The sequence below is a fragment of the Anolis carolinensis genome, chromosome 5, assembly GCF_035594765.1.
Source record: "Anolis carolinensis isolate JA03-04 chromosome 5, rAnoCar3.1.pri, whole genome shotgun sequence".
NCBI classification, from domain to species: domain Eukaryota; kingdom Metazoa; phylum Chordata; class Lepidosauria; order Squamata; family Dactyloidae; genus Anolis; species Anolis carolinensis.
The window spans coordinates 119,230,575-119,248,206 of record NC_085845.1 but is presented as its reverse complement, the minus strand read 5'-3'; the positions used below and the strand labels follow the sequence as shown (position 1 = coordinate 119,248,206).

The 17,632-nt window shown below is 40.2% G+C and overlaps 1 protein-coding gene across 1 annotated transcript in view; it reads left to right on the top strand.

Annotated features, from left to right (window-relative positions):
- Positions 1-891: 891 nt before the first annotated feature.
- cckar (cholecystokinin A receptor) overlaps positions 892-17,632 on the top strand; it is a 62,175-nt gene continuing 45,434 nt past the window's right edge. The window contains exons 1-2 of the mRNA XM_003226127.4: positions 892-1,550; positions 7,151-7,402. Of these exons, the coding sequence (XP_003226175.1) occupies positions 1,433-1,550; positions 7,151-7,402 (370 nt within the window). The 5' untranslated portion in view covers positions 892-1,432. The remainder of the gene's footprint in view (positions 1,551-7,150; positions 7,403-17,632) is intronic.

Here is a 17,632-nt window from a genome sequence, read left to right as displayed (position 1 = left end):
GAAGATTTATTATTTGTTCAACAATAGAGACTTTGTTACCTCATTAAAGACTCAAAGGACTATCCTTCTTCAGGAAAATCCTCAAGAACCTCTCTTTGAGGCGCCTTGGCTTCCTGCTGGGTATAAAGTATACGTCCTATACAAAGACAATAGTTACAGGCCCAGCACATGACAGAACAAGAACTGTATGATCCTCTGAAGATACCAGCCACAGATGCAGGCGAAACATCAAGAGAAACTGCTGCTAGAACACAGCCACACAGCCTGGAAACCACAGAACACCCCAATAGTACTATAGATAGTTCCTCCACTCCCACATCATATTCACCACAAAAAAAAAAAATTCAGAGTGTGCCCAGCAGCCCACCCGTAGGGTCGGATACCACTTGGCTTGCCATGGCAAACATAATGTCCTGAGCCACTCCTGATAAAGCAGTCCAATGACCTCATCATAATGGGCCGCCAGAATTGCCATGCATCGAGGCGAACCCATCACCTTGCGCTCCTCATCACCTGACACAGCCCTACCGGAAATAGCTCTACGTTGTGGGATGGGGACCAATGGGCTCCATTGCAAAAGTTTAAAAAAGCAATGCATTTGCCCAAAAGTACCCCATCTAATCAGGTCGCTAGTGTGAATGTTAGAACTCCTCAGCATTACAAGCAGGGAGGATTCTAACCTGACATTTGATTACAAAGGATATTGTGTTTATATTTTATTTGCATTCTTCATGGGTCTGTTGAAAATTGTCCTAGAATCCATTGGATCGACTGCTGTCTAGAACTAATTTAAATAAATAAAGGTTTGATATCTAAGAGAAAGAGAAAAGTTATAAATACTTTGAAAGGAATAACGCTTAATATCCTTTCAAACATTGTTTCCTCAGTCTGTCAGTCTGCATAGTCTCGAGTCAGTCCCACTGAACTCACTGGATTTACTTCTGAGTAAATATGCCAAAGAGCAGGCTGCAGAAAGCTTATTTGTGGCACTCTGAATTGCAATTGATTTACTAACTCAGACTTATAAATCTCTGCGTATGGAGGAAGTCTTGACCATATGGTAGCAGTGAGCAGCTGTACTAACTATTCTTCAGTATGGTTATGATCCCAACACCAGCTCAGTCAATAATAGAAAAGGGGTGGAGAGAGGAAACGGAGCGTTTGTGTGGTGCATGCATTTTTCTCTGCAGCATCCAAGCTGTCTCATATCTTACTAGAAGCAACCGTTCCTATGCTTCACAGAATACTGTGGACAAAGCATTACCCATGGGTGACTAAAAAAAGGACTACTTTGGCTTGGACAGCTCTCTCTCTCCTGTCAAATCCTCTTGCTACAGAATTTTTTAAAGCCCCGTGTGCATTCATCAAAAGAATGAACAGATAAGCTCCAAACTGCATTTTCTACCACAGAAACTAATCTGGAGAGTGAAGCATGGATAAACTTAATGGTACTATACCTGGCATCGACCACAATATTTCCTTACTCCTGTGTCAGCTCGATTTTGAAAATTATACATTTTACTGCACAGATCATCGTCAGCCTTATAGAGGTAAGTACCTTTAAAAAATAAACTAGATAGTTTCCTCTGTAGCTAATCCATAGTCAATAATTTAAGCAAGATTTTAAGTGGCAAATGGGTTTTTTGTGGATGTGTTTTGATGAAAGAGGAAGACAGAAATTAATGCTGTTGCTTTTTGGTTATAACTGCATCTAAAGAACAATGTACAGGTTGACAAGAAAAATGAGCAGTTGTAAGTCAAGACAGAAAATGTTCAAAAAAAGTTAAAACACTAAAAAATGTCTAATCGCTTTTGTCAAATAAAATCAGGACTGCTATTATGAACAGTATTATACATAGCAGAAATGAATAGATTAAATATTATATGATATAAAAGGGAAAAATAGATTCTGCTATAAATCATGTAGAGACCTATGATGATCTCCTGGTAGCTGATAAGCTTTGCAAACCTCATATGTCAGTGGTTTACAATTTTTCACAATTTGTGAGGTGTTTGATTGCAATACGAGGTGCTAAAGTACAAGCAGAGTATGCCAGCTTTCTGGAAGAAAGCATGTGGTGTATTCCTGGTAGATAAATCATGGAGTCTAAAAACCATTGCAAACTATACTTGAAAGAGCAAAAGAAGCAACCGATCCAGATACAAACCAGATCTGTGTTTCTTCGTACCTAGATGTAGCCTTTTCAATGTTTTTTGCAGAACCCGAAGCAATACCCAGAACTAATGTTACAATCCAACCACCGTGATATTTTTTCACCCTTTTAGGACAGAACTAGGGGCCCCTGGTGGCACAGTGTGTTAAAGCGCTGAGCTGCTGAACTTGCGGACCAAAAGGTGCCAGGTTCAAATCCCGGGAGCGGCGGGAGCGGCCGCTGTTAGCTCCAGCTCCTGCCAACCTAGCAGTTCGAAAACATGCCAATGTGAGTAGACCAATAGATACCGCTCTGGCGGGAAGGTAATGGCGCTCCATGCAGTCATGCCGGCCACATGATCTTGGAGGTGTCTACAGACAACGCCGGCTCTTTGGCTTAGAAATGGAGATGAGCACCAACCCCCAGAGTCAGTCACGACTGGACTTAACGTCAGGGAAAACCTTTACCTTTTTTTACCTAGGACAGAACTACATGTCTGGTAGCAAATACAGAATTCCCAATATGATGTCAAAAAAGAGGTGGGAAGGGGATACTGTTGAGGAAGAAATAACAGGCACAAATGGCTGCTTAATTCTTCCTCCATTTATCACCTTCCTTCCAGGTTTCTCCTCTGCTCCTTAAGCCCAGCTACCTGTCTTAAGTTGACTAGCAAGTAGAACTCAGAAGCCCACCTGCAAAAGAAATAGTTGGAGGGGAGCTGGCTGAGGAAATGTAGCCAGCATGGAAATGGGTTGAGCACCTTTCCTCTTACTTCTCATTTTTCCCAATTTGGAAAATTGGCTCTTTTGGACACTGACCATGCTAATGGGGTGATTCTGATAGCTGTCCTACAGAAATGCTGTTTCTAGGCTCTGAATATTTCCCCATGCAAATAACATTTGACACTTGCACACACGTTAACTAATTCAAGCTGGAAATTCCATAGCTGCCAAATGCGCTGTTCCAACTGTAGCTGAAACAGGGCAGTTTCAAAGACAAGGCTTTGGGGCTTGTAATAATACTTTAGAACAGGGAATTTTAGCAAGTGCACAGTGATGGCACCAGATAGAATAGGACAGAAGTGGATGAGAGACTGCAGGGATATACGTAGGTATAGGCAAGGGGTGAAATGAAAGCAACCCCCCACCCCGGTCGCCTCCATCAGCATTCTGCTCCCCTAGTGATTTTTTTCCTTCAGTCTCCAAATTTCTAGCATTGCAATAATGTAAAAAATCAGCTGATTATTCAGCAATATAATGTACCGTGTTTCCCCGAAAATAAGACAGTGTCTTATATTAATTTTTGCTTCCAAAGATGCTCTAGGTCTTATTTTCAGGGGATGTCTTATTTTTCCATGAAGAAGAATTCACATTTATTGTTGAACAAAAACATTGCTGAACATTTATTATATACTGCACAGTAGTTGTCACCACAAACCAGCATAACCAGTGAATCCTATCAAGAATTTCTTGTTACTACCATTATTTCCATGTACAACAATCTATGGTACGTACATTTATCAAACCTGCATGCTCTGGTTTTCTGTTCAGCGGGCATGCTTCCAAACACAAATGGTGCTAGGTCTTACTTTCGGGGGAGGCCTTATATTTAGCAATTCAGCAAAATCTCTACTAGGTCTTATTTTCTGAGGATGTCTTATTTTAGGGGAAACAGGGTAGACATCAAAGAAAAAGAGATGAGACAGTTAACAAAGGGAATGTGAACACAGTTAATACAGGTATATTTCAGTGAATGAAGTAGATGATGATGATGATGATGATGATGATGATGATGATGATGATGATGATAGACAGAATTTTTGAGCACAATGCTCCTGACTTCACAATCGTGTTAAAAAACAAAGTATGGATTGCCGATGTTGCATCCCAGGTGACAGCAGGATTGAAGAGAAACAACTGGAAAAGCTGACACAATATGAGGATTTAAAGATCGAATTACAAAGACTCTGGCACAAACCAGTCAAGGTGGTCCCAGTGGTGATCGGCACACTGGGTGCAGTGCCTAAAGACCTTGGCCTGCACTTAAACACAATCAGCGCTGACAAAATTACCACCTGCCAGCTGCAGAAGGCCACTTTACTGGGATCTGCACGCATTATTCGCCAATACATCGCACAGTCCTAGACACTTGGGAAGTGTCCGACGTGTGATCCAATACAACAGTCAGCAGAGTGTTTGTTGTCAACTCATCTTATTGTGTTTCAAATAATAATAATGATAATAACTTTATTCTTATATTCTGCCCCATCTCCCTGAAGGGACTCAGGGTGGCTTACATGGGGACCAAGTCCAGTGGAACAAAATTAAAATACAACACCATAAAATACATGTACATTGCAAAGCATAACCAACATAAAAACATTTAAACCATCATTAAAAACATATACTTAACAGCAACTAATTCCAGTAGCCGAGCCCAGTAAATATGGTCAAAGCCATAAGGCGGGCCAGAGCTTGTGCAGTATACTCCAGGGACGGGGCTGGTGATAAAAGCTAAGGCTAGGAATTAAATAGGGCTTGAAAGGCCAAGTCAAAATGTTAAACCAGTTAGTGAAAGGCACATTGGAAGAGCCACATTTTCAAATATTTTTGGAAGATGGGCAGGGTGAGCGATAATCTAGTCCAGGGGTCCCCAAACTAAGGCCCGGGGGCCAGATGCGGCCCATCGAAGCTATTTATCCGGCCCCCACAGCACAAGGACAGAAGGGGGTTGGGCTAAATGACCCAAGGGGTCTCTTCTTCTCTTACAACCCTTATTATTATTATTATTATTATTATTATTATTATTATTATTATTATTATTAAACATTGAAGCTGGGTGGCCATCTGTCAGGGATGCTTTGCTTGTGCTTTTGGTGCAGAAAGGCAGAAGGAGTTGGATTAAATGGCCCAAGGGGTCTCTTCCAACTCTCTTTATTATTATTATTATTATTATTATTATTATTATTATTATTATTATTAACATTGAGGCTGGGTGGCCATCTGTCAGGGGTGCTTTGCTTGTGCTTTCGGTGCACAAGGGCAGAAGGGGATTGGACTAAATGGCCCAAGGGGTCTCTTCCAACCCTTTTTATTATTATTATTATTATTATTATTATTATTATTATTATTATTATTATTATCATTGAAGTTGGGTGGCCATCTGTCAGGGATGCTTTGCTTGTGTTTTTGGTGCACAAAGGCAGAAGGGGATTGGACTCAATGGCCCAAAGGGTATCTTCCAACCGTCTTTATTATTGTTGTTCTTGTTATTAATTATTATTGCTCGATGGCCAACTATAGTCCGGCCCTCCAATGGTCCGAAGGATCGTGAACCGGCCTCCTGTTTAAAAAGTTTGGGGACCCCTGATCTAGTCTCTCTGGGGAAGGAGTTCCAGAGCCGGAGGGCCACCACCGAAAAAGCCCTCTCCCTCATCCCCACCAACCACACTTGTGCCTGAGGTCTTGTGCCAGCAGATCTTAAGGTTCACGCAGGTTCATAGCAAAAGATGCAATCGCAAAGATGTGTTCCAAAGATGTGTTTCAGAACATTATGGCTTTAACAGAAACCTTGTCATCAGAGGCAGGTATAAATGGAAATACTCTGGTAAATTCCTACAGCACAAAAAACATAGAGTAGCCTGATGAACAGCATGTTTTTTATTCAGAACTAAAGAAATGCAAATATGAAATTAACCAGTTCAGAGAAGTCTTGCATAAATAAACAAAATATCTTGAATCTTCTGGAGACTCGGGGCAGCTTACATGGGGCAGAGCGGGGACTCGGGGCAGCTTACATGGGGCAGAGGCCCAAACAATATAGGACAAAATATAGGCAACATAATACAAATCACACCATAAAAAGATAAAACAGTAATACAATATATCAATTAAAACAAAAATACAGGATAAAAATTGCATTTAAAACACATAAATGGTAAAATCGTAATAAATACAGGATAGATTATTAAAAACCCTCTGGGGCTGATTAATTAATGACTGTATCTCCAAAGGCCTGCTGAAACATCCAAGTCTTCAGTTGTTTCCTGAAGGAAGTCTTCAGTTGTTTTTCCTCTCTTTGCTTTTGATGCCTGCTCAGTAAGGGATTCTGGAGGCAGCTGATGTTCACCTTGCCTGGTGTAGGCTGACATATACAATTATAATAGGATCAGCTAGAGCAGAATCCCATTCTTTCCCAGCTCAAAGTGTATTGCATTGGTTACTGAAGACATGCTGTTGCCAAAAGTCTGTGTGTCCCCAGACCTATTTCATCATCTTCCCAATGTAAATACTGCTTTAAATAAAAAGGCTCCAGATAGAGAGAGGACAAGGAGGAAGAAGGTGCTTGACAAGGATAAAAAAGACTGTCAAAAGAAGCATTTGGGGACTTAAAATTTCACTGGGGAAGGTGAGAAGAATTGTTACTTGGGGAGAGAAATCCTCTCATTTTACTTTGTCTGGTAAATATACCTCTGGAAAGATGTGAAAAATGCTTCTTGGGCACCTTCCACACAGCTGAATAAAATCCCACATTTTTGCTTTAAGCTGGGATATATGGCAGTGTGGAGTCAGATAACACAATTCAAGGCAGATATTGTGGAATTTTCTGCCCTGATATTCTGGGTTGTGTGGCTGTGTGGAAGGGCCCTTAAACGATAGATATCCTACAAATGTGGAAAGAAAAATTAAAGAAATAAGGTGCTGGCTGGGAGGAAATCCCCTCCTGCTCTCTAGTAGGGAAATGTTTCAAACTAGGATAAGGAAAGTTACTCTCACTAAAACAAGCATTTTCAGTAGAATATCCCCATATTCCTTTTCACTCACATTATTTACCAATTATTTATTTCTTTACGTAATTTACTCCCAGTGGGAGACCCAAAGTGGCTGACAATTTGAGTCAAAACAAAATAAAGCATTTTACGGCAGAGAAAACCAATTGCAACCTCTGATATCTTGCAGTGTCTTTTCTGATGCTTCCTCATTTTTGTTTGCTTTCAGATTTGGGGCAGACGGTTCGGATTATTTTGTATTCCCTGATCTTTTTGCTCAGTGTCCTGGGGAACACCCTGGTAATGATTGTGTTGATCCGAAACAAGAGAATGAGGACTGTCACAAACATCTTCCTGCTGTCGCTGGCCATCAGTGATCTCATGCTTTGCTTCTTCTGCATGCCCTTCACCCTCATTCCCAATCTCCTGCAGGATTTCATTTTTGGAAGTGCTTTCTGTAAAATTACCAGCTACTTCATGGGTGAGTTTATAGACCAGTAATGTCTCTCTGCCAGGAATGTACACATTTTCAACTTTCCATATTGATGTGTGTGACAAGAAATCTTTGGTCATCTAATCAAAAACTGCTTGCCTGTTGTAGATCAGTGGTTCTCAACCTGGGGTCCTCAGATGTTTTTGGCCTTCAACTCCCAGAAATCCTAACAGCTGGTAAACTGGCTAGGATTTCTGGGAGTTGTAGGCCAAAAATATCTTGGGACCCCAGGTTGAGAACCACTGTTATAGAGAATCCAGGGCTTTCTTCTCTGTGTTATTATCTTGATAGCCTACCCTTTCTCCATAGATCTCTAAATGGAGTATATTGTTTCCTGTATTTTATCTTCCAAACTATTCTGGGAGGTAAATTGGGCTGAAAGAGAATAATGGTCCCAAAGTGACACCCGGGTATTTATGCCAAAATAGACAACACATGGCATGTGATCAGAATAGTCTCATTTGTACCTTTTTGCAGACATCAGGGCACCTCTGAATTTGCTCTCATGGCAGAGGCTAAAACAAGACATTTTCACATTTATATTCACTGCACTCCCACCAAATTTTAGGAGTGAGGCAAAAATACACCTTGCAACATAAGCAGTTTAAAACAATAATTGTGAAAGTGCCCACCATCCTCAGTAGTCATTAACTTCCATACAAGGCACACATTTCTGCATGCCGTGTTTTAAAGTGGAAGTATTCATTATTTAAGGGGCCCCTGGTAGAACAGTGTGTTAAAGCGCTGAGCTGCTGAACTTGCGGACCAAAGGTCCCAGGTTCAAATCCCAGGAGCAGAATGAGCGCCTGCTGTTAGCCTCAGCTCCTGCCAACCTAGCAGTTCGAAAACATGCTAATGTGAGTAGATCAATAGGTACCGCTCTGGTGGGAAGGTAACGGTGCTCCATGCAGTCACGCCGGCCACATGACCTTGGAGGTGTCTATGGACAATGCCAGCTCTTCGGCTTAGAAACGGAGATGAGCACCAAACTCCAGAGTCGGTCACGACTGGACTTAACATCAGGGGAAACCTTTACCTTTTTATTCATTATTTAAGGGGCCGTGGTGGCGCAGCGGTTTAAACTGCTGAGCAGCAGAACTTGCTGATGAAAAGGTTGACGGTTCGAATCTGTGGAGCGGGGTGAGATCCCATTGTTAGCCCCACCTTTTACCAACCTAGTAGTTTGAAAACATGCAAATGTGAGTAGAACAATAGGTACCGTTTTGGCGGGAAGGTAACGGCGCTCCATACAGTCATGCTGGCCACGTGACCTAAGAGGCGTCTACAGACAACACTGACTCTTCAGCTTAGAAATGGAGATGAGCATCACCTCCCATAATCGAAGTCAACTAGACATAATGTCAAAGAGAAACTTTTACCTTTTATTCATTTGTAAGAGTTGGAGTGAGTGCCAGGTGCCATATTTCTGTTTTTTGTAATTGTTTAACCAAGTCACAGAGTGAAGGTGGCAATGAACCTCTCTCAGTCGAAAGGTTGCACGCTTCTACACTATATTGTGCTCTTTAGTTGGATGCCCAGTTGGTGTGAGTGCTGCCCAAAGCTGTAGTGGGTATCACTTCTGAAGCACAGATACCCTAAAGGACTTCCCATGCTTTCTGGCAACTGCACATGCCAGGGAACATTATTAGTGGTGTGTGCAAGCTGTCCTTCAACTTGCCTACTATTAGAGTTTTTTCAGGGAGGAACTCTTAATAAAACTATCCCTTTCAGCACCTTAGAGAGCTCCTTCAAAATTCAGACTAAAATGAAAGGTGGATTCACCACTCCCATCAACACAGAACATATCAGTGGCTACTGTCTTTCAAAAGGGTTCTCTGCAAACCATAATGAACAATGTACACTTATGCAATGTCCTCCATGTATGGGGTATTTTTGTGAAATTTTTGGTCCAACCCCCAGATACAAAGCACTTCCTTTAACCTCCAGTGATAAACACACTTTTATCCTATTTTTTGTAATCTTCCCAATAACAAGTGGGTTTTGATTTTTTTTTAAAGTCCAGAATTACATTGCAGAATTTGAACCAAGCTTTTAATATGCACACATACCTGTGTCTAAGATTCACTGAGTCTTGGCCAGGAGCCCCCGTGGCCTAGTGGATTAAAGCCTCGTGACTTGAAGGTTGGGTTGCTGACCTGAAGGCTGCCAGGTTCGAATCCCACCCGGGGAGACCACGGATGAACTCCCTCTATCAGCTCCAGCTCCATGCAGGGACATGAGAGAAGCCTCTCACAAGGATGGTAAAAACATCAAAACATCCGGGCGTCCCCTGGGCAACGTCCTTGCAGACGGCCAATTCTCTCACACCAGAAGCAACTCAGGTTGCTCCTGACACAAAAAAAAAACTGAGTCTTGGATTGTGCTGCCAGTCTCCTCAGCATTCAGGTATAGCATCAGACCATCTTTTTCTTCTTCTGTAATCTACAGAAATGTGTGCTCATGGGTAGCATGGTCAACAAAATATTGTTATTATTGTTGGTTGTCAACACTGAAGGGTGGGCAGTAATAGATTTCCAGTCAATGTCTTGCCAATAGATGGAATACAGTTTTTGTTGGGGGTAGAAGGAATTGTTGCAGTATTTTTGTTCTTGTTGTCAGTATTTTAGAGCATATCTGCCTTACACATGTACAACACTTTAATACCATTTTAAATGGTATTCTAAGGAGTCCTGGAATTTAATAAAGTATGTGGAATTATCTGCTGTAGTTCAGTGGTTTCAGTAGAGTTCTCAAACAGAGAATTACTAAGATGTGTTGTCGAAGGCTTTCATGGCCAGGATCACAGGGTTGTTGTATGTTTTCCGGGCTGTATGGCCATGTTCTAGAAGTATTCTCTCTTGACGTCAGGGGAGAATACTTCTAGAACATGGCCATACAGCCGGAAAACATACAACAACCCCAATTACTAAGATGCCCAAAACAATTATTTAGACCACTGCAGAATGAAAAACAAATGCTAAAGTAAATTTCTGGGATATTCTGTATAGAGGAGGTGAGCCTAAAGTGCAGGGATACCTGAATATTAGTGAAACTGGAAGATCTAGAAATCAAAAACTTTAATAAAAACTTTAAATAATAAAGCTTAATACAACTGTATCTCTGCTCTTAGAATAAGGATGTCTGGAAAGAATAGAGAACATGAAAGGAAGGTGATTACAGCATATGGAAGTCTTGAAAAAATTGCAAAATTATCCTCAGCATAATATTTATCATCCATTGTAATGGATACATTTACAGTGTCTAGGTAATTTTGTGAAGCTTCAGAACAAAGACAGCCATGGCCATCAGGGTTTCTTTCTTCACATGAGCAAACTACAAGTAATGTGTTTCAAAAATATGGAGCCGATTTCAAATCGCTATATCCTTGCAACCACAAACTGTTCAGGAATGAAACTCTTACCAATAGAAAGGATGGGACATACAGTTTCAGATTGTTGTGGCTAGATGCCTCTCCCAATGCACAAACAGCCCTTCACCTCAGTCATTTGCAAGATGGCAACCCCACATCATAAGGTGTTCTGCAGTTCAGCAAAACTGCATCTGTAATGCAATGTACATTTCAATGATGTTTTATTTATTTTACATATTTATTTATTTGCCACACTTGTACCCTGCCCTTCTCACCCTGAAATAGACTCAGAGCAGCCTTACAAAGGCAATGACTCAATGCCACAGATATACCTATCAGTAAATAAACAACGCATTAAAAAACCAAACAATTAAAAACATCAATATTAAAACACCAGTTAAAATCACACAGTCCAAGTCATATTCCAGGGCTATTCCATTCGTCATTGTATTAGTTCGTAGCTTCTTATTGCACCGTTCAAATTTATTGCCCAAGGCTTGGTCCCAAAGCCACATTTTTACCTTTTTTCCGAAGGTCAGGAGGAGAGGGCTGATCTAATTTCACTGGGGAGGGAGTATCAAGTTTTAGGAGTAAAGTTTGATAACTCATTGAATCATTTGTAACTTCTTGTGTAATTGTAATATGGTACCACCATGATAGTAGTTCGAAAACATGCAAATGTGAGTAGATCAATAGGTACCGCTCCAGCGGGAAGGTAGCGGCTCTCCATGAAGTCATGCCAGCCACATGACCTTAGAGGTGTCTACGGACAACGCCAGCTCTTCGGCTTAGAAATGAAGATGAGCACCAACCCCCAGAGCCGGTCACGACTGGACTTAATGTCAGGGAAAAACCTTTACCTTTTTACCTTTTACCACCATGATATTTACTGCTTTGAAATTGGGTCTATCATTATTATCCTGAATTTTGTCAGTTTATAAAATGTTATTTTTAAATGTGGATGAGCAGTTTAAAGCAAGCATTTCACACACACACCCCTCCCTCCAAAGTGTTTAAACTGACAAGAGTAAATAAATACAGTTGTGCTTCCATATCTGCAGCTTTCACTTCTGTTGATTAAATTATTCATTATTTGATTAATATGTTATCTCTAGGTCATCTACTGCAATTCTATAGTCAACTTCTAGCAGAAGTTAACTCTATAGTGATGCTGGAGGCCCAAGAATTTTTTTAGAAAGAACAACGCTTTAAGCGTTTTTGGGTACTCCAGATCAATTTTATTGAAAGTTAGCCATAAAGTTGTGTTGGAGGCCCTGAAGCCAAAATTCAGCTATCCGCCAAAGGGGTGAGATGCCTGTTGTGCCTGCTACTTTTAAACCAGATCAACTTTCAGACCTGAAAAGATGTCTGATATAGAGTCTCCACTCAAAAGGAATTGGACATAAGCAATATAGTGCAAGATATTTTATCCCCTTTGATAGCCATTCAAAGTACCCACAGTCTCCTCTGATTGGCCAGGAAACTGGCTGGTTTCAATCTGGGTCTTCATTGGCTGGGGAATCCCATTGACATAAGAAATGGATGTCACCTTTTTCATAGTGGGGAAAATAAACAGCTGTCATTTGTCGGTTCAAAGTTTGAGCTATTTGGAGAATCCATTCAGGAGTAGGCAATATGTAAAAAGTTCACGATGAGATTATTTACTAAGTCTGGTCTCCACAAAGGTGTGAGCCCCAGAGACAATGGGACTGATATGTAAATATGAACAGTTCAATAGAAGGCATACAGATTTCATCAGTGTGCTGTATCCAACCTCTGGACTTTCCTCAGGAGATTGGGTTCTTTGTTGGCAGAATTTGGTCCTTCCTGCCAGCATTGTCTCCTTCGATGAGTTCACCCCACAGCAGGGAGCCAGAAAAGTTCCACAAGCACATAAAAGATATGCTGGATTGTATCTGGGCATCTCCATACTAGCGCATCTTAGTTCCCTTCAATATAAAATCTATGTGCATGAAACCTAAAGATTATATCCAAGTGTGCACAATAAATAATATTCCAAACAAAAAACAAAAAAAACCCAGGGATATATAGTTCCAAGGTTTGGAATGAAACTCCTTTGTTCGGGGATTTTAGATCGAGCTGTTGTTTTGGGTTCTGGTAAGCTCATATTTTCTCTCCACCTCCGCTGGGGATTTGACTTTTATAGATGATTAGTTAATCCTTTCTGGAATATATGGGTTTTGGCCATGCTGCTGGAGACAGCTTGGTTGTTGCGAAACTTATTTTGAATGAAAAATATGTAATAAATTCATAATTTGGTTTGGTGACTTATGTTGAAATTATCTTTTGGAAGGGGAATCGGTTTTTTGACAACAGACCTAGAGATTCCTAGAGAAGAGTCCTCTCAAGTTAAAACATATTGCTTTTTTATTCATTGCTTTTCCACTTTTATGTGAGTCCTGTACAGCAGTAAATGTGGATGGCTGGCTGTATCCTACAAATTAATCTGCCAACTTCTTCCCCACCAAAAAAATCTCTACACCTAACCAAGCTAATTCCATATACCTTTTAAGAAAAAATCAGTGTCCTTTGGATTTACTTTTGGGCTGGTTAAATAGAAAATTATGTGGTTATTTATTTTGTAATTAATCATAGGTTGGATCCAGGTTTAGGAATATGTAAGTGGGCTATTGGAAACAGGCTTCTTCTTTCACAGCAAAAGCCAATATGGCCCCCTCCCTGCGGTCTTTCTCGTAGCAGACTAAAACTTTTTTTATTCAGGCAGGCTTTTAAAGCAGAGGAACCCCCGATTGTGCAGTGGGTCAAACGGCTGAACTGGCTGACCGAAAGGTCAGTAGTTCGAATCCAGACAGCGGGGTGAACTCCCTCTGTTAGCCTCAGCTTCTGCCAACTTAGCAGTTCGAAAACATGCAAATGTGAGTAGATCAATAGGCAAAGTTCCGGCAGGAAGGTAATGGCATTCCATGCAGTCATGCCAGCCACATAACCTTGGAGGCATCTACGGACAACGCCGACTCTTCAGTTTAGAAATAGAGATGAGCACCAACCCCCAGAGTCGGACACAATTAGATGTAATGTCAGAGGAAAACCTTTACTTAAACCTTTCAAACAAGATCAAGTTTAAGATCAAGTCAAGAGGTGCTGTGGTTTAACTCTGAATCAGTTTCAAGGATTTGACCATTTTTTAAAATTTCTCTTTTAATGTTTGTATTTTTGGGGGGTTTTAAATTTCATTTAATTGGTTGCTTCTCATTTATGGAGAAAGAAAGTAGGGTATAAATATGATCCCAAATGTAGACTCAGCAAGGAAGCAGATGAAACCATAGATCACATTCTCAGCTGCTGCAGAAAGATCGCACGGACAGACTACAAGCAGAGGTATTATTTATTTATTTATTTATTTATTTATTTATTTACAGTATTTATATTCCGCCCTTCTCACCCCGAAGGGGACTCAGGGCGGATCACATTATGTACATATAGGGCAAACATTCAGTGCCCATAAACACATCGAACCGATGCAGAGACAACAGACAGAGAGACGCAGAGGCAATTTAACCTTCTCCTGAGGGGATGTTTGATTCTGGCCAAGGGGGGAGCAGCTGCTTCATCATCCACTCTGACGGCACTTCCTCACTTCCTCATTCCAATGTTGTAAATTAGTTAAACTTGCCTCTCCACTTTTATAAGTGGTACCTTATTTCCTACTTGATAGATGCAACTATCTTTCGGGTTGCTAGGTCAGCAACGAGCAGGGGCTAGATTTTATTTTTAATTGACGGGTGCTCACCCTGCCACGGGCTGGCCTCGAACTCATGACCTCATGGTCAAAGTGATTTATTGCAGCAGCTGTTTACCAGCCTGCGCCACAGCCCGGCCCCGTTGCTCAGATTATTCATTGGAACTTGTACCACAAATACCATCTGCCTGTGACAAAGAACTGGTGGGATCACAAGGTGGAAAAAGTTACAGAGAATGAACATGTCAAGCTACTCTGGGACTTCCGAATTCAGAAAGACAGAGTGTTGGAGCACAATACTCCTGACCTCATGATTGTGTTAAAAAACAAAGTATGGATTGTCGATATTGCAATCCCAGGTGACAGCAGGATTGAAGAGAAACAACTAGAAAAGCTGACACAATATGAGGATTTAAAGATTGAATTGCAAAGACTGTGGCACAAGCCAGTCAAGGTGGTCCAATGGTGATTGGCACACTGAGTGCAGTGCCTAAAGACCTAGGCCTGCACTTGAACACAATCGGCGCTAACAAAATTACCATCTGCCAGCTGCAGAAGGCCACCTTACTGGGATCTGCACGCATTATTCGCCAATACATCACACAGCCCTAGACACTTGGGAAGTGTCTGGTGTGTGATCCAGTACAACAGCCAGCAGAGTGTCTGCTGTGAACTCATCTTGTGTTTCAAATAATAATAATAATAATAATAATAATAATAATAATAATAATAATAATGAGCAGAGGATGCCGTATGGGATATGTTGGTAGAGGAATGAACCCTGAACATCAAAGGCATCACCTTCTGTGACAAGAGGACCACCAACTGTGGGTGCTTCAGCTTCACCATAAAATTGAGTAGTCCCTAATTTCCTCCAGCCTAGTTGCACATTCCTAAATCTAAGTCGATCCACAACTAGCCTGAATTAAATTTTACACCGTGTGACCTCTCCTCCCTCTTTGACCAAGTCAAATGTATAGAACAATATCTGGACAAGCTACTTTGGTAAATGAAGCAAGGAATCCCACAGGCACCACTCCCTGGCAGTAAAAAAAAAATGCAATATAAATACGCTAATAAGAAAGGGGATAAGAAATTATGGCACTGCAAACTATCTCACTCTGCCTGCCGGTGAGTTTATCTAATGTGCCATTTTTATATTATTTGGCCTATTTATCCCTCAGACTATTTGCTATTCTTTATTCTGAGCTTCATGGAGGACAGAACTATTAACATTTCAGAAAAAAAAGTGTTGTACATCATTGCAAGACCATGGAAGAGAGTGCTAGAGAAATTAAGTACATTAATATTGTGTTCCTTCAGTACACAATATCCGTCTCTGTATTTTTGTCATTTTTAGCTTCCTGCATAGCTGGAGTATTTGGTCAACCTTCAGAAGCTCAGTCAGACTGAAAAGCCAGAAGTAGATCTAATACTTCTCAACAAATCTCTTGCAGTGTCTGGCTGTAATACAAAGCCCATTAAACTGAGACTAAGAGCTTGCTTGATTCTATGTGAACTCACAGTATATCAAATTGAGTTGACAGTCAGGCAGTTTAGTTTATTGATTTGACTGTCAGTCACCACAAAATATATAAACCTTTCAACTTAATATTTTGTTGTCCTTAAAATAATCCTCAACTTCTGGCATCTGGTGAAAATATCAGTATTTTTCCCCCTGCAAGATTTTCTTTTTCTTTTTCTTTTTTAATTTTTTAAATTTTTTAAAATATATTTTTATTGAAGTTTTACCTTATAAGATAGAGTAATTTAACATCGAAAGAGTAAGAACATTTGATTGTATAGAAAGTAGGAAAACTGAGATTTAAAAAGGATCAAAGAGAGAGAGAGAGAGAGAGAGACCAAAAACCAAAAACAAAGCTAAAATGTCCATATTTATATAAAAAAGAAAAAAAATCTGAACAAATGGCGATATAAAAATGCAAAAGTACTTGGCAAAGAAACACACCAAAAAACAAAAGCAAAAAGCATTAGCACTTGCATTAAACACTTCGAATAAAATCGCTAGGTTAGAGGCAGCTGACATTGGTAATGTTCTAACAAAGAACTGCCAAAAACTGTTATAGTTAAACTAAACAATCATTGTTGTTCCAGTACGACAGTTGGAAAATAAAATAATAATGATGATAGTAGTAGTAGTAATACTAATAGTCAGGATTTCCAAGCAGTATGTCATCCTTTGGTTAACAGAGAGATATAGAAGAATAATATAACGTTCATTTATTATAAGTCTATATTTCGTTAACGCTAGTAATAAATCATGTTCTTACTCCTAGAATAGTATATTTTTGCTTTTTAGTACATTAAGAATATTTTAATGTATTTCCTTAGATGGTAGAATATAAATGCCTGCATTTCAGGCAGAATTATCCTATGGTCTGTTGTATCACTTTTTTATTTTAGGAATGTTCTTTTATTTTCATTGATCTTGTAAGCTACATCCAAGTAATTTAAGTCATATGTATAAACAGATTTACATGGGAGTAAACTCTATTGAACTCAATAGGTTTTATTGCTAAATAAACATGCACTGGAGTCCCCGGTTAAACCGCTGAGCTGCTGAACTTGCTGACTGAAAGGTTGGCAGTTCAAATTCAAGGATCTAGGTGAGCTCATGCTGTTAGCCCCAGCTTCTGTCAAGCTAGGAGTTCAAAAACATGCATATGTGAATAGATCAATAGGTACCACTCCTGCAGGAAGGTAATGGCACTCCATGTAGTAATGCTGGCCACATGACCTTGGAGGTGTCTTCGGCTCTTCTAAGCTCTTCGGCTTAGAAATGGAGATGAGCACCAACCCCCAGAATTGGACCCGATTAGACTTAATGTCAGGGGAAAACCTTTACCTTAAACATGCATACTATTGCACTATTAACTATATTGATAGATGATAACAAAATGAACCTCTTATTCAATCTATCTTCCCAATCACCTGTAGCTTATATCTAATTAAGACTGATACTTCCACCAGAAATAATACAAATCTTGATCATTTTGTCTAGTTAGACAATTTAGAGATGACAAGAGAGCAGAATAAAGCCAGTTTATAAAATTAATGATAGAAAGAAAATGCAGGGAGAAGACATTTTCTCCTGCTCTCACAATAT